General features: G+C 52.0%; 1 protein-coding gene across 3 annotated transcripts; it reads left to right on the top strand.

Annotated features, from left to right (window-relative positions):
• The first annotated feature begins 2,054 nt into the window (after positions 1 to 2,054).
• Positions 2,055 to 13,716, top strand: HYOU1 (hypoxia up-regulated 1). Of its 3 annotated transcripts, none has more exons than XM_065883202.1 (26): positions 2,055 to 2,103; positions 3,075 to 3,172; positions 3,413 to 3,506; positions 3,685 to 3,763; positions 3,919 to 4,073; positions 4,197 to 4,273; positions 4,716 to 4,897; positions 5,142 to 5,257; positions 6,384 to 6,576; positions 6,790 to 6,924; positions 7,086 to 7,168; positions 7,256 to 7,388; positions 7,560 to 7,747; positions 7,983 to 8,121; positions 8,658 to 8,718; positions 8,878 to 8,957; positions 9,373 to 9,558; positions 9,702 to 9,874; positions 9,954 to 10,041; positions 10,171 to 10,293; positions 10,441 to 10,574; positions 10,656 to 10,740; positions 11,388 to 11,628; positions 11,723 to 11,770; positions 12,034 to 12,084; positions 12,218 to 13,716. In XM_065883202.1, exons 2-26 carry the CDS (start codon positions 3,082 to 3,084, stop codon positions 12,277 to 12,279), a joined length of 2,997 nt encoding a protein of 998 aa, XP_065739274.1. In that variant the 5' UTR covers positions 2,055 to 2,103; positions 3,075 to 3,081; the 3' UTR covers positions 12,280 to 13,716. The 3 variants fall into 3 exon arrangements, with proteins under 3 accessions (XP_065739274.1, XP_065739275.1, XP_065739273.1); XM_065883203.1 differs by lacking the exon at positions 2,055 to 2,103 and adding an exon at positions 2,129 to 2,241; XM_065883201.1 differs by lacking the exon at positions 2,055 to 2,103 and having other exon boundaries at positions 3,082 to 3,172; positions 12,031 to 12,084; positions 12,218 to 12,279.
• The last annotated feature ends 7,791 nt before the right edge of the window (positions 13,717 to 21,507 follow it).

A 21,507-nucleotide genomic window follows, 5' to 3' on the forward strand; every position in this document is an offset into this window, starting at 1 on the left:
CCAACAGACTGACTTCTCTGAAGGAAAGGACAAGGTCGTCCCCATCTCTGGAATCCCAGCACCTAGCACAATGCTTTCAGACGACAGAGGGCCAATAAATGTTAAAATGCATACTCTGAAAGGGATGGAAAGAATCTGCCCTACTGGATAGCTGGTGAAAAGTAGAGTCAGTTATTGAGAAACAAAATCTTTCTCTGTGGAACTGAAATGACAACTTCTATGTTCATCAGTATGGCTAAACAACCCCCATGCTATGGAATGTTCTATAGCAGTAAACAAGGTGAATCTTTATGTACTGGTATGGAAAATGCTCCATGATTTAAAAAAAAAAAGCAAGTTGCAAACAATCTAATTGTGTAACATTTTATCATTTAGAAAAAGACAACAGCTACGTGTTTCAAAACACATATATGTAAATACAGAGGAAAAGGCCTGGAATATTACACATCTGATAACAGCAGATACCTCAGACAGAGTAAGGTTGTGGATATTATCAAAGGGATTTAGCTTTATCTAGAATATTGGAACTTTTTTCAAATTACATTTGTGTATGGTGCTCCAGTGGTTAAGACTTTGTGCTCCCAATACAGGGGGCGCGGGTTCCATCCCTGGTTGGGGAACTAAAATCCTGCATGCTACACAGCGTTGTCTTAAAAAAAAAAAATTACATTTGTGTATTATTTGTGTAATTAAACCGTTTTAAGCAAATTTCTATTTCTACCAATTTCTCTGCTACCTGAACACTGAACTGTTCTTAAAGGGAAGGAAAATAGACCTTTCCCTGGTACTGCCAGTAGGTTTATCTTCTAAGCATAGACACCAGACTCTCCCTAAGCCTCATAAAAATGTAGGGAGGGCTTCCCTGGTGGTGCAGTGGTTGAGAGTTCGCCTGCCGATGCAGGGGACACGGGTTCGTGCCCCGGTCTGGGAAGATCCCACATGCCGCGGAGCGGCTGGGCCCGTGAGCCATGGCTGCTGAGCCTGCGCATCCGGAGCCTGTGCTCCGCAACGGGAGAGGTCACAGCAGTGAGAGGCCCACGTACCGCAAAAAAAAAAAAAAAAAAAAAAAGTAGGTAAAGGAACAGATAAGAGTTCCTTAACCAAGCCCTGGCTGTCACAGCCAGGGCCTTCACGAGAACCTTCTGTGAAGCAAGGCCAGGCGTCGATTTCGTGAGAGAGGCGACTGATACCACGTTTAAGAAAAGTGCGCTCATCTCAGTAAAACTGGGAAAGTGCTCTAAGGACCGTGCATATTTCTATGGGACTGCAAAGTACAGAGAGGAAAGTGAGGAGCGCCAATACCTGCCCGAGGTTCTTTAATTCAGAAAAAAAGGAAAGTGCACAAGCTTTAATGGAGGAGAAACAGGAGGTGGTGCATCTGTGCTTAACCAATTACAGCTTCACAAATATTAAAAGCGTCTCTCGTGTGTAGCGATTTGCAGTTTGGAATATTCCTTCTCATACAAATTAAAGAGTCCAGGCCAACTTCTGCCACGAACACAAGCGTTATCTCCGACCCATCAGCGAATATCTCTCCCTTTGGTGGCTTTAGTTTCCGCAAAGAAACAAAGGGGGGTTGAGATGGACTGAGCCAGAAGCGCAGCCATTCTCTGATTTCCAGCCAAAGCCAATACCGACCAACAAGCGAGCGCCTCTTCCGCGTGGCTGCGGAGGGGATGCCGATCTTTCCTGCTTCTCGGCCGGAGCTCCCAGATGACCAGAAGAATAGGGCCGAGCGCGAGACCGCCCGTGCGCCGACTCGCTCTAGGGACCGGTCACTCCCGACCCGGGGAGTCAAACATCGAGCGCTGCGGCCGGAAAAGTCCCGCGAGCGCACCGGGACTGACGCTGGGCCGCGTTACGTGGTCCAATCCACGGCCAGCATCGGCGGTTTTCCTCTAACTGGTTGACTGGCCCCTCCGCTGCCTCCCCGGGAGCGGCCGGAGACAGAGGAGGGGGCGGGCCTGGGACGTGGCCCAATGGGAACGCGCGCCGCGGCGGCTGGGGGCGGGGCCGGGCCCACGGCGCAGGGCCGGGCGCCGGAGGCTCCAATGAGCGCACGCCGCGTCCGGGGCCGGCTGGTTCGCTAGACGCCGCCGGGAGGTTGGTGGCTAATGTAACAGTTTGCAAACCGAGGGGAGTTGTGAAGGGCGCGGGCTTGAGGGGCGCGCTGCTGGCCTCGTGGGTCCATCGGCCGCCGCGTTTGTCCCAGAGCTGGGACCACAGGAGCGGAGGCAAGAGGTAGCGAGGGTGGGGATGGCGATGGGCACCGGCCACCCCTCCTGGAGGAGGCAGCGTGCTAGCTCCGGGGGCGGGTCGGTAGTGGGAGTGAGGGCCGCAAGAACGCCGGTGCGCTTGGCCCTGCATCTCGGTCCCCGGGGCGCCCCCACGTCTTAGAGGTGGGCCGGAACCCATTTCCGGGAGTGAGAGCCGCCGTCTTCGGCTGGTGAGGCTTAGGTGAACTCGGGGTACTCGGTACCCAACGGCGCGGAACCTTACCGTGCCAGGCACAGCGTCGGAGTAGGCAGCGGGGCCTGGTATGGGATGGAGAAGGGGAGCGGGCGGGACAACCCGAAGGGATGCTGACGATGAGACAGGCCCTTCTTCCATCCCAGCCTCCCCCAACGTCACCATCTCTCAGTTCCTGTCCAGGTCCGGCCCGGCTTTCCCCGCCAGCGGGGGAGCTCCAGGTGTAGGAAGGTAGTTGAGTCCTGGGCGGGGATCCCTGGCCGCACCCCAGGTGTCTGACAGCAGGGACAGTGCTGGGGTGCGCCAGTTGCTAATATGCTGTGGACGGAAGGCCCTGGTCTCCTTTCTCCTGTCCTGTTACGTTTATTTAGGGATGTGGTGGCTGGCGGCCAGGATCTCTGCTGTTTCACCTGGGCTTTGTGTGGGCACTTCTGAGGATGCTGAGTGCTTGGTTCTCATTGGGAGGGAGGGGCGGGGATGTAGACTGCTCTGCCCTGGGTGAGGAGGGAGTAGGTATGAATCTTAAAGCTTCTCTGTTCTCGATGAGGTTCTGCCTCCTTCACTCAGGGCATCCAGTTACAAGTGTTGTTTTTCTCCTCCCCCAGAGACACAATGGCAGCCACCGTCAGGAGGCAGAGGCCGAGGAGGCTAGCCTGTTGGGCCTTGATGGCTGTGCTCTTGGCAGACCTGTTGGCACTGAGTGGTGTGTACCCCAACAGAGGCATCGAAAGAAATATAAATGAGTGAATGTTGGATGATACATGGTGGGAAGGCGGAAAGAAGCTGGTGGTGGGAAACTCTGGACTCTTAGGTTGCCAGACCCAGACCTTTTTCTTTGTCCATTGCTGTCTTACTTTCTCCATGGAAAGCAGTGTGCTTTGATTAGCGGGGCCTCAGGAAGTGGGGGAAGAGGGGCTAATTGACAAATCTCTTTCCCCTTCAGACACGCTGGCAGTGATGTCTGTGGACCTGGGCAGTGAGTCAATGAAGGTGGCCATTGTCAAGCCTGGAGTGCCCATGGAGATTGTCTTGAACAAGTGAGGGCGGCCGCAGGGTCGGGTGGGGAAAGGGAGTCTGCGCCCCAAGCCACAGTGTGTTCTTCGTAGTGCCCTCGGCAGACTTTGGTGTCTGCACGATTGATTGTATGTGAGGTGTTGAGGCTCCTGAGAACAAACCCTGCCATAGACACCTGGTCCCATTGTCTCTTTTCCACAGGGAATCCCGGAGGAAAACCCCAGTGACTGTGACACTGAAAGAAAATGAAAGATTCTTTGGAGACAGTGCAGCAAGCATGGTGAGCTAGCAGCCCGCCCCCTTCCCAGAAGCACTGGGCAGAGGAGAGGAGGTAACAGACCCCGGAGTCTGTTCCCTGATCGATCTCTGAGGTAGGAGGTAGGTGATGGCCAGCTTGGGAGCCTAATACTCTGCTTCTCCTTTACCTCCTCTCAGGCCATCAAGAATCCAAAGGCTACGCTGCGATACTTCCAGCACCTCCTGGGGAAGCAGGAGAATAACCCCCACGTGGCCCTTTACAGAGCTCGTTTCCCCGAGCATGAGCTGGGCTTCGACCCACAGAGGCAGACTGTGTACTTCCAAATCAGCCCGTGAGTGCCCTGCTGGGCAGGGTGGGCTCGGCGGGCCTGATGGGGTCCCCGTTGGCATGTGCTCACCATTGTCCTTGCCTGGATGCCTGGCTTTCCTTGCCTCTACCTGCTTCCTTCCCCCAGGCAGCTGCAGTTCTCACCTGAGGAGGTCCTGAGCATGCTTCTCAATTACTCCCGTTCTCTGGCTGAAGATTTTGCAGGTGAGCAGCCAAGATGGGGCCAGTGGTAGCCAGGTTCCCTAGGGACTCAAATAGAGGTAGTTTTGCCTCCCAGGGAATATTTGGCAACGTCTGATGACATTTTTGGTTGTCACAACTGGGGAGCTACTGCTACTGGCATCTACCAAGTAGAAGCCAGGGGTGCTGCCAGACATCTTAGACTGCACAGGCCCGCCCCCCAAACCAAAGAATTATCTGGCCCAGAGACTTCCCTGGCAGTCCGGTGGCTAAGACTCCATGCTTCTACTGCAGGGGGCACGGGTTTGATCCCTGGCGGGGGAACTAAGGTCCTGCGTGCCGCACAGTGCCACCAAGAAAAAAAGAGAGAGAATTATCTGGCCCAAAACATCAATTGTGCTGAGACTGGGAAACCCTCCGCTAAGGTCTGAAGCTGGTGGGGACTCTGTTCTGTTGTCCCCTGTAGAGCAGCCCATCAAGGATGCAGTGATCACCGTGCCAGCCTTCTTCAATCAGGCTGAGCGCCGAGCTGTGCTGCAGGCTGCGCGCATGGCTGGCCTCAAAGTGCTGCAGCTCATCAACGACAACACTGCCACTGCCCTCAGCTATGGTGTCTTCCGCCGGAAAGATATCAACAGCACTGCCCAGGTGAGCCAGGGAGGAACTGCTGACCGGACCTGCAGGGTGGCCGAGTCTGATGGTGGAGGCCATGTGGCTCATTTTGCATCTTGTTTCCGTGGCTGGCCCTTGACAAAATGAGGCAACGGCCCTCGGCCCCTTTTGGAGCTGTGTGGCTTTCACTTGAGAGTTGGTGCAGCCCCTTGCAGGCAGGGGGGCAGGCACCCTGGAGTTGAATAAGGTTCCTGTGACGGTGGCCTTGATGTCTCTACAGAATATCATGTTCTATGACATGGGCGCAGGTAGCACCGTGTGCACCATCGTGACCTACCAGACGGTGAAGACTAAGGACGCAGGGATGCAGCCACAGCTGCAGATCCGGGGAGTGGGGTAAGTGGGTGCTGGGAGGAGGGCTGCTTGCCGAGATACCCTCGGGTCAGGGGTTTCTTCTCAGAGGGGCAGCTGCCTCACTTTCCCGCTCCCTGCAGGAAAGCTCTCCTGGTTAAAGCATCAGTCATCATAGGGTACCTCTCCCAAAGAGCAAGGGGTAGATGGAAATTGGGGGAGGACAGTTCGGGAAGATTGAAGGGCAGGGAACGTCCCAAGCTGCTTCTGAGGAAATCCACAAGGCCATAGGCCATATGTGGAGTGTCAGATTCAATTATTTTTTTGTTCTTGTCATTCCCAGTTTACTTATCACTGGCGTTATCTTATTTCATGAACCCATTCTTTCCTGCCCATCTTTACTGCTTCTATGCTAGTCCAAACCACCATCGCCTCTTACCTGCAGAATTGAAGGTCTCCCCGCTGCCAGTGTGGCCTCCCTCCAGTTCTTTCCTCCGCATCTCAGCCAGAGGGTTCTTTTCAAAATGCCAACCTGACTGTATCTCGTTTCTTTAAAAACCCTACAGTGGCTTCAAACCTTTGCCTTGGCCTATGAGGCTGTGCCTGTGTGCTCCCGGGCTCCTCCTGCTTGGCTCTGACCCTGAACCTCTTGCTCTTTGAGCTCCAGCCATCCTTGCCCTCCATGGAACTCACACACCACACTCTCTCTCACCTCACAGTTTTTATGCATGCTTTTCCCTCTGTCTAGAATGTTCTTTCCTCTTCACCTAGTTAATCTCAGCTCATCCTTCAGGTTTCAGCGCAAGCATCACTTATTCACAGAACTTTTCCTGACTTCCCTAAATAGCTGAAATTTTCCATATATATGTTTAGTGGTGTTGTTTGTCTCTCTGTTATAGCACATAGGTTGGTTAAAATTTCACATTTATATGATTATCTGGTTGCTGGATTATAAACTCTTGGACAACAGGGGGCTTGTCTTGTCTTTTTCTTCTCACAGTTGCATCTCCAGAGACAAATACATAGTTTGATGCCCAGTAGGTGCAGTTGAATGAATGGGCAGATGCCTGTCGCTGTGAGGTGTCAGCCGTGTGGGTGAAGGCCAGGTTCTGTGCAGGTGAAGGAGCCCTGTGTGTTCCTCATGCTTTTCCCTGTTCCCTTTCCTGCACAGGTTTGACCGCACCCTGGGGGGCCTGGAAATGGAGCTCCGGCTGCGTGAGCACCTGGCCGGGATTTTCAACGAGCAGCGCAAGGGCCAGAGAGCGAAGGACGTGCGGGAGAACCCCCGCGCTATGGCCAAGCTGCTGCGTGAGGCCAATCGACTCAAGACCATCCTGAGTGCCAATGCCGATCACATGGCCCAGGTGCTCACGTGTGCTGCTTGAGGGCAAATATTCCCCACCCAGAGGGTGGAGGATCGCGCCACCCTGAGCCAGACTCCTTGTGCCTGGTGTGGCCCATCCCTTCTTCCTGTGCTTCCTTCCACCCTCCCAAAGTCCTGTTCCCTTGGTGTCTTACCTCCTCACTCAGAGAGCAGGACCTGGGTGAGAACTCTGACCCTCCTCATCCTCCCGCAGATCGAGGGCCTGATGGACGATGTGGATTTCAAGGCGAAGGTGACTCGGGCAGAGTTTGAAGAGCTGTGTGCAGACCTGTTTGAGCGGGTGCCTGGGCCCGTGCAGCAGGCCCTGCAGAGTGCCGAGATGAAGCTGGTGAGGGGGTCGTCGAGGAGGGCATGGCGGGGAGGCAGGTGGGATAGAAAGTGATGAGGTGGCAGGAAGGAGGGAGCGGGAACATCAGGGAGGAGTCGGTGCTGAGGAGGGGGGTTAACTCGTGCTGACCCATCCATCTCCCGTTCTTTCTCCCCCTGCAGGATGAGATTGAGCAGGTCATCCTAGTGGGTGGGGCCACTCGGGTGCCCAAAGTTCAGGAGGTGCTGCTGAAGGCTGTGGGCAAGTGAGTGTGGGGGGCTGGAGGGCTGGGGGGGGGCGGGCCAGGCTGGGAGCTGCAGGTGGATGGTGCTGAGGCTTGGGGTGCTCACAGGGAGGAGCTGGGCAAGAACATCAACGCCGATGAAGCCGCCGCCATGGGGGCTGTGTACCAGGCAGCGGCGCTCAGCAAAGCCTTCAAGGTGAAGCCGTTCGTTGTCCGAGACGCGGCCATCTACCCCATCCTGGTGAGTAAGCCTGTCTGATGGGGTGACAGGCTCCCTTTACCTCTCCCAGGGCCGTCTCCCCTGCCTCCTCTAGACTGTCCGTCTGTCTCCCTGCCATTGGTGTTCCCCGCCCTTCTTCCCCGAGACCCTCCTCTGCTCCTCCAGCGTACCTCCCCTCTGCCTGCCGCGTAGGTGGAGTTCACGAGGGAAGTGGAGGAGGAGCCTGGAGTTCGCAGCCTGAAGCACAATAAGCGTGTCCTCTTCTGCCGGATGGGGCCCTACCCTCAACGCAAAGTCATCACCTTTAACCGCTACAACCATGACTTCAACTTCCACATCAACTATGGTGACCTGGGCTTCCTGGGGCCTGAGGATCTTCGGTGAGGGGGTGGGGCAGGGAGAGGGCTCCAGGGAGGGAGGGTTTGGGGTCTGAGGGGGACACAGGGGAAGCAGGCTGTGGGCTTGGTCTTGGGGTTGGGCTGAGCTTCTCCTCCGGGAGGAGCTTCCATCCTGAGGGTGTCCTCAGGGAGGGCCCCGCATCTCGTGCTGGGAGGCTGTGTAGGCTAGAGCTGGAGGGGGGGGGCTCCCCTTAACGGCTCTCTCCTCCCCACCCAGGGTATTTGGCTCCCAGAATCTGACCACGGTGAAGCTAAAAGGTGTGGGTGAGAGCTTCAAGAAGTATCCCGACTATGAGTCAAAGGGTATCAAGGCTCATTTCAACCTGGATGAGAGTGGCGTGCTCAGCCTAGACAGGGTGAGAGCAGGAGAGCCCGTGTGCAGGGCGGGGGCCCAGGCCCCAGCAGCCTTTTCCAGAGCAGTTCCTCATGGTATTAGAACGTGATAAACGAAATGGGTTCTGGAGTTGGGTAAACCTTAGGTTAAACAAAGCTAACCAGGGACCTGGTATGGGCCGTCTCAGAGCCTGTAAATGCTCGTGGATGTTATAAGTTTCAGGATCTGTAGAACGGTTGAGGAACCTGTTTTTAAAGAACGGTTCTGGGGGTCAATATCTTTTAGAACATACTGGGGCAGTAACGGCCCATTCGGTTGAGTGGAGAAGTGTGAGGGTGGGCGGAGGAGGAGCTACGGTCCCCTCCTGAAAGGGCTCATAATCAACAGGGCTGGCGGTGACTCCATCCGAGAGCCCGTAGAAGGAGGCCGGTGAGAGAACAGGCTGGCACACCTGGAAGTCACTTGGCTGTGCCTCAGCAATCACCCGCCAGGCAGGATGCTTGTGGGGAAAAGGTGGCTTAGCGTGTGCATTTCTTCACCTTGGATCCCTGTCTTCAGGTGGAGTCTGTGTTTGAGACGCTGGTGGAGGACAGCCCGGAAGAGGAATCTACTCTGACCAGTAAGATGAGGGTGCATACACGTGTGTGTGTGTGTGTGTGTGTCTGTGAGAGGGTGTACTTGTGTGCATTTCGGGGAGGTGGGCGGGCCATGCCCTTAGGGTTGGGGGTGGAGTCAATGGTGTGGTCCCCTTTAAGTCTTTGGGTTTTCTTCTTTCTAGAACTTGGCAACACCATCTCCAGCCTGTTTGGAGGTGGCACCACACAAGATACTAAAGAGAATGGTACTGACACTGTCCAGGTAAGGCCAGGATGGAGCCAAGGGAGCATGGAGGATGGTGCGTGGGACCAGGCGGAGGCAGCAGGGACAGGGGGTTGGAGTGGGCATCTCAGCTGCCTAGGATGTGATAGACCTACCCCTCCTCTCAGCCCAGGCCGAGTTCACCACACCCTCCTCTGGACTCTGAGCCATCCCTGTGCTTGAGCTCCAAGGCCCACCCTCATCTCCAAACGCTTTTCCTTTGTCCAGCTAGACTGCTGCAGTCCAGATGCCTGCTGCCAATTTCCATACAGTCGTCCTCTGTCTCCCCCAAGCTGTGTCATGGGCGGTGAGCCCCTCAAAGCAGAGCCATGGGGACCTGGCATTGCCGAACCAGTCCTGATCCCTAGGCTCTGCTAGTGACTATTGTGGGTGGGTGTGTCTGTTTGTTTCCCAGGAGGAGGAGGAGGGGCCTGCTGAGGGGAGCAAGGCTGAGCCTGGAGAGCAAGCAGAGCCCAGGGAGGAAGCTGAGGCCCCAACAGACGACACCTCTCCACCCCCACCCCCTGAGCCTAAGGGGGATGCAGCCTCTGAGGGAGAAAAGGCCGCAGAGAAAGACAAAGGGGAAAAGCCCGAGGCCCAGGTGAGCTCTAGGCAGAGTGAGGCCAGCCTGAACCCAGTGGTTAATGGGACAGGTGCCTGCGTTGCTTCTTGGCCCCCAGAGCCCTGCCTGTGGAGGGTAGAAAGGCCAACACTTTCCCTGACATCTTGGTCTCTTCACCCCAGAAGCCAAGTGAGAAGGGTGAGGCAGGGGCTGAGGGTGTCCCTCCAGCCCCGGAGGAAGAAAAGAAGCAGAAGCCGGCCCGGAAGCAGAGAATGGTGGAGGAGATCGGGGTGGAGCTGGTAGTCCTGGACCTGCCTGACTTGCGCCAGGATGAGCTGGCCCGCTCGGCCCAGAAGTGAGTAAAGGCTGCGAGTGCGCGGAGGGTGCCCAGGGTGTGGAATGGAGCCCCTCATGCCTGCCGCCCCTGTCCACAGACTCCAGGACCTGACGCTCCGGGACTTAGAGAAGCAGGAACGGGAAAAAGCAGCCAACAGCTTGGAAGCATTCATCTTTGAGACACAGGTTGGTCGGGTGGGAAGCACACCTGCCCCAGGCCCTGTGTCTGGGGCTGGGGAGCAGGGAGGGGGTCCTGCTCCATGAGCCTTGCCCCCAGGGCCTGCTGCATGCTTGCGCTCTTGTGCACCTCCCCAGGACAAGCTGTACCAGCCTGAGTATCAGGAAGTGTCTACCGAGGAGCAGCGTGAGGACATCTCTGGGAGACTCCATGCCGCGTCCACCTGGCTGGAGGATGAGGGCTTTGGGGCCACCACAGTGGTGAGGGACCTCCCAGGACATGGTGGGCCGGATGGGAAAGGGAGGAGCGCTGGGGTGCGAGGCCATAACGAAGGATGCAGGGCTGGCTCCAGGGCTGATATGTCATCCCCTCAACCCTCTGCCCTCTCCCTTCCCCACATCCATCAGATGTTGAAGGAGAAGCTGGCCGAGCTGAGGAAGCTGTGCCAAGGCTTGTTTTTTCGGGTGGAAGAGCGCAAGAAGTGGCCCGAACGGCTGTCTGCCCTCGATAACCTCCTCAACCATTCCAGCATGTTCCTCACGTGAGCGGCCCCTTTGCTTTTCTTCGTCATTCAGTCCCGCCCTGTCCCCTCCTGGACTGATGGTCTCCTCTCTGGCTGCAGGGGGGCCCGGCTCATCCCAGAGATGGACCAGATCTTCACGGAGGTGGAGATGACAACGTTAGAGAAAGTCATCAACGAGACCTGGGTAATCCCCGTGTAAATACTTAACTGGAGACTTACCTGGTGAGGTGGGCTGTCTTAGGCAGCGTGGGAGATGCGGAGAAACGGAGAGCTGGCAGCCTCTGCGTCCGGGCTTGGCAGCTAATCCGGAAGGCAGAAGATGGTTGCGTTTGAGGCCGTGTCGGATTAGTCCCAGACTAGAGTCATAGCCATGAGTCGTCAACCAGACGAGCGACAGAGCCCATCCCCGTGAGGTTAGAGAAAGCTGCTTTGAGGAGCTGGGACTTGAGCTGGATGCAGAAGGTGGGCCAGGGTTTGGGGAGGTGAGAATGACTTGTCATGAGAAGCAGAAACTGTTTTGGATGTGGGGACGTTTTTTTTTTTGAGCCAGAGCTCAGAAGTGGAGAGATAAGGAGAAAATAATTAAGAGGTTCAGCTGTAGTTAGTCCATAGTAATAGGATGTAAGCCAGAAAGGTGGAGTTTGGGACTCCCATGTGGAGAGTCCCGAATGGCATTCTGAGGGGTCTGCTTACTTCTGGGGCTGACGGCCACGGGCAGCAGTGATTTGGGGTCTGAGGGAAGAGCCTGTGGTTGGTTGGGGGGTGTATTTCACCTGGGACAGAGGCGTCTGCCATCTCCGTGGCTGGCTCTGAGCCTGTCCTCGCCCACAGGCCTGGAAGAATGCAACCGTGGCCGAGCAGGCCAAGCTTCCTGCCACAGAGAAGCCCGTGTTGCTCTCAAAAGACATCGAGGCCAAGATGATGGCCCTGGACCGAGAGGTGCAGTATCTGCTCAATAAGGCCAAGTTTGCCAAGCCCCGGCCCCGGCCCAAGGACAAGAATGGGACCCGGGCAGAGCCTCCCCTCAATGCCAGTGCCAGTGACCAGGGGGACAAGGTCATCCCTCCAGCAGGTGAGGGCAGGGTGCCTGGTTCCAGGTGCTACAGGGCAGCAAGAAGCTTTCCTTTCCCTCCTGGGACTACATTTTCCTCCTGGTTTCCCTCCAGGCCAGACTGAAGATGCAAAGCCCATCTCAGAGCCTGAGCAAGAGACTCGTGAGTTGGGGGAAACTGATTGGGAATACGGGCATCACTTAGCCGAGGGGTCGGCAAACTTGCAGGTACAGCCTCTTTGCAGACGGCCTGTGAGCAGTGAACGGCCTTAGAAGGTTATTTCCAAAAACAAAATATGGAAAGAGACCTAGTGTGGCTCACAAATCCTAAAATATTTACTATCTGGCTCTTTGCAGGAAAAGTTTGCCATCCCCTCCGTTAGCCCCTTCCTTTGCAGACACTAACCCATTCCTTCCCGAAAGCAGGATCTGAACCGGCAGACTCTGAACCTCTGGAGTTAGGGGGTCCCGCAGCAGGTGAGGGCAGAGTGGGAGATGGGGGGTACCGGGAAGCCTAGCAGGGTCTGGGGGGAGATGCCTGCCCAGAACTGGGCCCGTTCCCTCCATCTCACTTGCTTTTGTTCCTTTGCTCTCCCCCAACTCCCACCAGAATCTGAACAGAAGGAGCAGCCTACAGGACAGAAGCCAACTTTGAAGAATGATGAACTATAACCCCCGCCTCCCAGTTCCCCACTCCTCCCCGCCCCCTTCTCTTACCACCTCTATTTATTAAACACCAAGGGCTGGGGGAGGGGTTGGTCCCGCCCTCAGAGGCTTAAGTTCCTCTTCTCTCACCTGTGATTGGAGGTGTGGAGAAGGGGGAGGAAGGGACAGCTCACCAGTTCTTCTGGAGTAGTTCTGTGGTTAAAACTGAAATTGTTCCGTTCCCCAATCCCACCTTCTGGTTCCCTACCCATCCAGGCCCTAGTTTGGGAAAAATCACTATTAGGTCTTAATTCTTCGCCTGTGGGTAGGTGAGAGGATGGCCATCGGTAGTTGGTTGACAGACCTGGTAGTGGGAAGGGTGTCCTGGCTTATTAGAGGGTCTCCAGTCTTTTCTGGTCATCCTTCCCTCCCTCCCTCCCTCCTCCACCACGAGATCAATGCCACACAGGCCAGTGTCTGCAGAGCCTTGGTTACCAGGTTTGATTTCTGAGCGCCTGTCTGTGCTCTTGCCTCCTCCAGGGTTTTTTCTCTAAAAACCCCCGCCCCCATGCCTCCTCCCCGTGGGTCTCCTTGGCTTCCTCTTGCAAGTTGGGCAGTCCTCTGCCTCTAGGCCAGAGCCCTTCCATCTGGACTGCCTAAGTCAATCTAGGTCGACTCCCACCCACACGTACAACCCCTGGTGGCCAGAGTAGGCAGGGAGAACGTAAAGAAGGGAATCCAGCTGCCTCTCCAGGGAGTGAGATGTGTGAAAACCCTGTAGCTCCCCAGCCTGTGGACTCTTGGGCCTAGGAAGGCTGTGTGCAGTGGCTGGCACAGGATGCCAGCGTCCTGCAAGCACTGTTGAAAACTGCATCTTCCTAGTAGCCTGGTACTCATTGGCCCTTTGACTTCCTGCCCCCATTCTCTCCGCTTCTGTTCTGCCCTCTCAGAGCCTTTCCCTCACTTCCTGGCCCCCTGGGCTGACCAAAATGTGCTTTCTACTGTGAGCCCCTGTCCTAAGACCCTGGGGGCAGGAGAGACCATGGCGTGAATGTAAAAATGCCACCTGGCTCTGTTGGAGGCAGGCCTTGTGGGGGGAAGGAAGAGGGTACAGGTTGGCCTTTCTTATTAATGTGTTGCTCTGCTGGGATGGGGGCCTTTTACCCACCACACTGGTATTGGGCAGCCTGCCCTCCAGGATCCCATCTGTAGCAGGGGCCAGGGCTGCCACCCCAACTCCCAGGACAAGGGGGAGCCTGCTTGTGTCTGTCTCTTGTGTTGTTTTCCTTTTTTTTTTTCTTTTTTTTGCCACATTGGCAGAAATGTGACCCAGGTGTCCTACCCTGTCCTGTATGTTTGAGTTGTTTCACTAGCAGTTGAGGCTGGTTGGACAGCTTTGAGTCAAGTTGTACTTTGCTCCATTGTTAATTGAAAAGCTGTTTCAATAAAATATTTTCTACAGTTTTTTGTGCTGTGAATTTTTAAAAATATGTTTATTTCTTGAATATAAATAATGCATGTCTATAATGGAAAATTTGGAAGGTAGAAGTTTGAATAACAAAATTGCCTATAATACTACCACCAAAACATCATTAACATTTTAGACTTAGATTTTTAGACTTTTTAGACATTTTAGACTTACATTTAGATTCATGTATGTAATTTTTCTTCATGAGAACAAAACTGGTTTTATTTTTACCCTGACGTCATTTGGATCCCTATATTCCAGCTATTTTTAGGTAATAATCCATTTTTAAGGTAACAACCTCATTTTACAAATAAGAAATCAGCAGTTCATAGAGGTTCAGAGGTCCAAGGAATCAAAGGTATTAGGTGACTCAGCTAGGTTTGAACTTAATTCTGACCCAATAACCCTTGCGTTATTACCCTGATACAAGAATGTGTTGCTAGAGCTTCATTACTCGTAGCACAGTTAATTTGGGTTGTTCCTGTTATAACGGAGCCATGTTTTACCAAAGGAAAATCATTGTAGTCATTAATTATTATTAACAACGGCCTCTTTTTTTTTTTTTTTTTTTTTTTTGGTTGCACCAGGTCTTAGTTGAGGCAGGTGGGCTACTTAGTTGTGCAAGCTCTTAGTTGTGGCATGCACGTGGGATCTAGTTCCCTGACCAGGGATTGAACCTGAGTCCCCTGTTTTGGGAGCGTGGGGTCTTATCCACTGTGCCACCAGGGAAGTCCCTAGTCTTAATCAATCACGCGTCTAAGCAGTTGAATAAAAAACTGACCATGAAGTTTATGTTTTTCTCTAAAGGTTGAACAATTTAGACAAGTTTTGAACCTGCAAGTCTCTTTTTGTTTCCCAATAGACTTTTTTTAAGGGCAGTTTTAGTTTCACAGCAAAATTGAGCAGAAAGTACACAGTTCCTATATACCCTCTGGCTCCATACATACTCAGCCAACCCCAGTATCAACATCCCACACCAGAGGGACGTTTGTTATGATCTATGAACCTACACATCATTATCACCCAAAGTTTACATTAGGGTTTACTCTTGGCATTGTGCATTCTTTCTTTAGGTTCCGACACATGGATAATGAAACGTATCCGTTAACATGTCATACAGAGTACTTTCACTGCTCTAAAAATCCTCTGTGGCCTGCAAATCCATCCCTCCCTCCCCTTTAACTCCTGGCAACCACAGATCTTTTTACTGTCTCCATAGTTGTGCCCTTTCCAGAATGTCATGTAGTTGGAGTCATACAGTATGTAGTCTTTCCAGGTTGGTTTCTTTCGCTTAGTAACATGAATTTAAGGTTCCTCAATGTCTTTTCATGGCTTGATAGCGCATTTATTTTTATTTATCTTTATTTTTGGCTGTGTTGGGTCTTCGTTGCTGCCCACAGGCTTTCTCTAGTTGCGGCGAGCGGGGTCTACTCTTCGTTGCAGTGCGCAGGCTTCTCATTGCGGTGGCTTCCCTTGTTGCAGAGCACGGGCTCTAGGTGCGTGGGTTTCAGTAGTTGTGGCACGCGGGCTCAGTAGTTGTGGCATGCGGGCTCAGTAGTTGTGGCTCACGGTCTCTAGAGCACAGTCCCAGTACTTGTGGTGCATGGGCTTAGTTGCTCCACGGCATGTGGGATCCTCCCGGACCAGGGCTCGAACCTGTGTCCCCTGCATTGGCAGGCGGATTCTTAACCATTGCTCCACCAGGGAAGTCCCATGGGAGGAGGGAGGGGTTTTGATGCCGAAAGCTCAGCTTCTCTGTACACTGGTGCCAAATCAAATCTTGGAGACAAGACTTTTGGGTGAAGTAGAAAAGGATATCTTTATTACTTTGCCAGGCAAAGGGGGATACGGCGGGCTCCTGCCTCGAAAAACTATGTGTCCCAACCCGGGAGGATTTGATGAGGAGTTTTATGACAATAGTTCCCAAGGGTGGGGTTGCTGACAAGATTAGGGTGCAGGGTCTCAGAGTCTCAGGTGCTTGGTCTCCTAATCTTGATGAGCTTCTCTGGTCCCTTTAATCTTGTCTCAGGTGGTTTCTTGGCTGCTCCTCTCTTGATTAGTAACTGTTTGAAGCTGCCCTTTGGAACTCAGGGAAGGTCATGGAGGCTGGAGTCTTGCCTACAAGAAACGGGGGACAAAAAGGCCTCCGTGCCCGGGAGCCCCACAAGGCCCCGCTTGGTTTCAGTTTCTAGTATCTAATGGACAGGTGTCAAGGATGCTGCTAAACATCCTACAATGGACAGGACAACCCCCACTACGAAGAATTCCCAGCCCCAAATGTCAATAGTGCTGATGTTGAGAAGCCCTGATTTAAATTCCCAGATATTATCTTCCTTCAATTCTTTGCTAATGTGTGTGGGAAGCAGCATCGTTCATTGATTAAGAATATGGGTTTTAGGGCTTCACTGGTGGCGCAGTGGTTGGGAGTCCGGCTGCCGATACAGGGGACACGGGTTCGTGCCCCGGTCCGCAAGGATTCCACATGCCGCGGAGCGGCTGGGCCCGTGAGCCATGGCCGCTGAGCCTGCGCGTCCGGAGCCTGTGCTCCGCAACGGGAGAGGCCACGACAGGGAGAGGCCCGCGTACCGCAAAAAAACAAAAAAGAATATGGGTTTTAGGAACTGGGCTGCTGGCTGTTCCTGAAACAAATCTTTTGGCTTTGATCTTTCTTACCTTTTTAAAGAAAGATGAGGGACTTCTCTGGTGGTTCAGTGGGTAAGACGCTGCGCTTCCAGTGCTTCCACTGCAGGGGGCGCGGGTTCGATCCCTGGTCAGGGAAACTAAGATCCCACATGCCCCATGGCCAAAACTAAAAAAAAAATTAAAGGAATATAAGACCCAAGCTTGGATGATTTCTAAAACCAACACAGTATTGCCAACCTGATAGATAAAAAGTGGCATCAGGGTTTCCCTGGTGGCACAGTCATTACGATGAATCCGCTGCCAATGCAGGGGACACAGATTTGCGCCCTGGTCCGGGAAAACCCCACATAACGCGGAGGAACTAAGCCTGTGCGCCACAACTACTGAGCTTGCGCTTTAGAGCCCACGAGCCACAATTACTGAAGCCCACGCGCCTGGAGCCTGTGCTCCACAACAAGAGAAGCCACTGCAATGAGAAGCCTGCGCACCGTAACCAAGGGTAGCCCCTGCTCGTCACAACTAGAGAAAGCCCACGCACAGCAACAAAGACCCAACGCAGCCAAAAAGAAAAGAAAAGAAAAGAAAAGTGGCATCAATTTATTTCATGATTGAGGTTGAGCATCTTATTTAAGAGCTCTTTATAGAAAGGGTAGACAGCAGAAGCAAGAACTACAATCCTGCATCCTGTGGAACAAAAACCACATTCACAGAAAGATAGACAAGATAAAAAGGCAGAGGGCTATGTACCAGATGAAGGAACAAGATAAAACCCAAGAAAAACAACTAAATGAAGTGGAGATAGGCAACGTTCCAGAAAAAGAATTCAAAATAACGATAGTGGGGCTTCCCTGGTGGCGCAGTGGTTGAGAGTCCGCCTGCCGATGCAGGGGACACGGGTTCGTGCCCCGGTCCGGGAAGATCCCACGTGCCGCGGAGCGGCTGGGCCCGTGAGCCATGGCCGCTGAGCCTGCGCGTCTGGAGCCTGTGCTCCGCAACGGGAGAGGCCGCAACAGTCAGAGGCCCGCGTAACGCAAAAAAAAAAAAAAAAAAAATGACACTAGTAAACCTACTACTACATGTCAATGTAAATAATATATTCTTATGAAAAATAATTATATTTTAAGAATTGTGAGAACAGTAGGATTATTTTACATTTTTGTGAATCTCTTTGGTGTCTGACTTAAAAGAAGATCACTGTATCCTCATATCTGCTTCTGCATTCAAGCTGCTGCCTATGTTGTTTTGGTTGAAGTATATGAAGAACCTCCAGCTTCACACAGATATGAGGTTGGCAAGGGAGAAATAGTTTAATAATAGCCTTTTCAGATATTTGTGAATATTCTTTTTTGGTACTACACAAAATTAGCAGGTGGTAGTTTCTTAAAGATTAGTTGCAATGTGGAATCCGAAACCAAGTCAATGAACTTTTCATATCCTGTCAAGTTAAAACCTACTGGTCTATCTTGCACTTTGAATGGATCTTTTAACCATGCGTGATTTTTTTTTAACATCATGCATTAGTAATTTGGAAAATGTTGGTTCACTGAATTACACAGATCTTCCAAATGTTAATGCATTTCATTACACTATACCAAAAAATATTTGGTAATAACACCACTGATCTCATTAGAAACATGTTAAGATAGTGGGAAGCTGTCAAGTTTAAACTTTATTATTGTCAGCAAACACTATCAGTTGTTTTCCTTGAAGTGACAGGGTTACTTTGTTCATTTTGGAGACAATGTCTGACAAACACCCAAGTCTGGATAACCATAGCTCATCTCTCTCTGGGTTATTCTTTCAAGTAAAAAATGTGTTCCATGAAAGAAGAGGCTAGTTCTGCTCACAATTCAGACTGCAAAGATGCATTTCCTTGGACAACCATGGTACTCCCATAAGCAGCAGGAGTGCTTTAGGCATACTTCACATTTCATCACACCAAATATTAAAAAGATGTCGGGCTTCCCTGGTGGCGCAGTGGTTGGGAGTCCGCCTGCCGATGCAGGGGACACGGGTCTGTGCCCCGGTCCGGGAAGATCCCACATGCCGTGGAGCGGCTGGGCCCGTGAGCCATGGCCGCTGAGCCTGCGCGTCTGGAGCCTGTGCTCCGCAACAGGAGAGGCCACAACAGTAAGAGGCCCGGGTACCGAAAAAAAAAAAAAAAAAAAAAAGTGTGTACTCAAGAGTTCAAAGTTAATAAAATTAATGAGTTTTCCTGCTTCATCAAGGACAGTCTTAAGTGAAAGTGGCTTTTTTTCTCTTTTATTTTTTTTTAACTTTGTGTGGTGGTGAAGAAAACAATGATTACTAATATGGTCTGATGTCACTGCCTGATTCATGCCAAGGGGCCAGCAGCTTAATTTTCCATTATTTTTACACCATCAGTGCAGATATTAATATGCTTAAAAAAAGGCAAATTATATCTCAGTATTATTATGAAGATAGTTTTGACCTCCCTGTCCCTCCCAAAAGATCTTGCAGGGTCCAAAGATTACACTTTGAGAACCACTGCCTTAAGTCTACCCAGAGTTTCAGCTGATTTGATTGGACTGTCGTGTTTTTTGTTTTTGGCTGGGCCGGGTGGCTTGCAGGATCTCAGTTCCCCCAACCAGGGACTGAACCCAGGCCATGGCAGTGAAAGCCGGGAATCCTAACCACTATACCACCAGTGCCCAGTTGGACTGTCGTCTTTGTGAAGGTTGTGGTATTTCATGTTGACCCTTATTCCCGGAGTGCAATCCATCAGGTGCCCTAAATTAATGCCTGGGCTGGTTTTCATGCTGCCTTCTCCTTGAAGGCCTTGAACTTCATATTTTGTCCCCCAAATCCTAGACTTCTGAAAGCAGTGCTGAGCTTCCCTTCTTTCTTTTGGATTGCAAATGCCTTCGTGATGCAAACAGCACCAAGTGTTGTGTTCACTTCTTTGGGCTTCTCTTCACTCTGGGATCTTGACCTCTGTGGCAGATTGATTGCAAGAAATGCTACCTCCTGACTGCAGACACATCAGCAGCCTGGCTTGGATCAGCAGAACTGTCCAGCTGACCCATGGACTTGTGAGCCACAATAAAATGCTTGTTATGGTTTTAAGCAACTAAGTTTTGGGGTGATTTTGTTGTATAATAATAGCTAACTGCAAAAGCTAATTGATAACTTGCTGCTTTGGTAGCTCTTGGGCACCTTCAAACACCAATTTTATATTCTGACCAGCTTTTCTATTTGTTATTGGTGGGAGGGTTGGTCTGCAACAAGCTAGTCTGATGTTACTCAAAGCAAAACATCCTTGATGACTTATTGCTTTTCCTCATATTTTCATGAGTCTCCTTTATATTTTTGAGAATATTTAATATGTTGATTTTAGCTTCTTGGCCCACAAATCTGCCTTGTCTGTTATAGGCTGTTCAATTTGTTTTATTTATTTATTTTTTAATTAATTTATTTATTTTTGGCTGTGTTGGGTCTTCATTGCTGTGCGTGGGCTTTCTCTAGTTGTGTTCTCTAGTTGTGGCCAGCGGGAGCTACTCTTTGTTGCGGTGCATGGGCTTCTCGTTGCAGTGGCTTTTCTTGTTACGGAGCACAGGCTCTAGGTGTGCGGGTTTCAGTAGCTGTGGCACACGGGCTCAGTAGTTGCGGCTCGTGGTCTCTAGAGCGCAGGCTCAGTGCACGGGCTTAGTTGCTCCGCAGCATGTGGGATCTTCCTGGACCAGGGCTCGAACCTGTGTCCCCTGCATTGGCAGGCGGATTCTTAAACACTGCACCACCAGGGAAGCCCTGTTTTATTTATTCTTACAATGATTTCTTTCCTAGACTTTTCCCCCTTGGGCACATATTCCCCTACATATTCCCTTAGGGATATTTGCCACTTTGGTGGATGGAGTTGTAAACAGGGGCAAACATTCAGAGCATGAGCCCCTCCAGGTGAAGCAGGCTTGCATTTGGAGGAGATGGAGGAGGGTATGAGATGTACAGCAGAGATGTTGAAATCATCCAGGGTAGTACAACTGCCTTTTGGGGAGCTCCCTTCCTCACTTAAAACCATTTTGCTGTTCAGGTTTTGAGGTAGTGGAGTAAATGCTAGGATGCAGCTAGTCTGCCTGTACCTGTGTTGAAAGCTGACACCCCAACCTATTGATATCCAGTTGGCTGTTGTTTTCTGCCCTTAAGTAGTAGCAGAGGTACATAATGGACTGGCCCAGGTAATGTTGGGAGAGTGAGTAGCAGACCTAAAATCTCTGCCCTACTTTATCTCCTATCCACAGTTCATGGGCCCTGTCACTCTGGGCTGCCTTCTACCACCCTCCACCCCTACTCCAAACACACACAGGACCTCATCGTCCATTTTCCAGGAATGCCTCCATGTTTTCATGTTAATTTGACGGTTCCACCACCTGCCCTCCTATTTCTTTCTTTCTTTATTTTTGGCTGTGTTGGGTCTTCGTTGCTGCACATGGGCTTTCTCTAGTTGCGGCGAGCAGGGGCTACTCTTTGTTGTGGTGCGCGGGCTTCTCATTGCAGTGGCTTCCCTCATTGTGGAGCACGGGCTCTAGGCCTGCGGGCTTCAGTAGCTGTGGCACGCAGGCTCAGTAGTTGTGGCGCATGGGCTTAGTTGCTCCACAGCATGTAGGATCTTCCCAGACCAGGGCTTGAACTCATGTCCCCTGCATTGGCAGGCAGATTCTTTTTTTTTTTTAATTTATTTATCTATTTTTATTTTTGGCTGTGTTGGGTCTTCGTTGCTGCGCCCGGGCTTTCTCTAGTTGTGGCGAGAGGGGGCTACTCTTCATTGCGGTGTGCGGACTTCTCCTTGTGGTGGCTTCTCCTGTTGTGGAGCACAGGCTCTAGGTAACTCAAGCTTCAGTAGTTGTGGCACACGCACTCAGTAGTTGTGGCTCGCAGGCTCTAGAGCGCAGGCTCAGTAGTTGTTGTGCACGGGATTAGTTGCTCCGCGGCATGTAGGATATTCCTGGACCAGGGCTTGAACCTGTGTCCCCTGCATTGGCAGGTGGATTCTTAACCACTGCGCCACCAGGGAAGTCCCAGATATATCTTTATTATTATTATTATTTATTTTGGGGGGCTGCATTGGGTCTTAGTTGAGGCATGAGGGATATTTCATTGAGGCGCGTGGGCTCTTCGTTGTGGTACAT

The sequence above is a fragment of the Phocoena phocoena genome, chromosome 8 (genome assembly GCF_963924675.1).
Source record: "Phocoena phocoena chromosome 8, mPhoPho1.1, whole genome shotgun sequence".
NCBI lineage: Eukaryota > Metazoa > Chordata > Mammalia > Artiodactyla > Phocoenidae > Phocoena > Phocoena phocoena.

Bases quoted from the DNA above. Each gene is read 5' to 3' on its own strand.
- HYOU1 (XM_065883201.1), top strand. From the start codon at position 3,082: ATGGCAGCCACCGTCAGGAGGCAGAGGCCGAGGAGGCTAGCCTGTTGG. The intron at 6,577-6,789 runs GTGCTCACGTGT...ATCCTCCCGCAG, and splicing joins ATGCCGATCACATGGCCCAG to ATCGAGGGCCTGATGGACGA. The intron at 8,122-8,657 runs GTGAGAGCAGGA...CCCTGTCTTCAG, and splicing joins GCGTGCTCAGCCTAGACAGG to GTGGAGTCTGTGTTTGAGAC.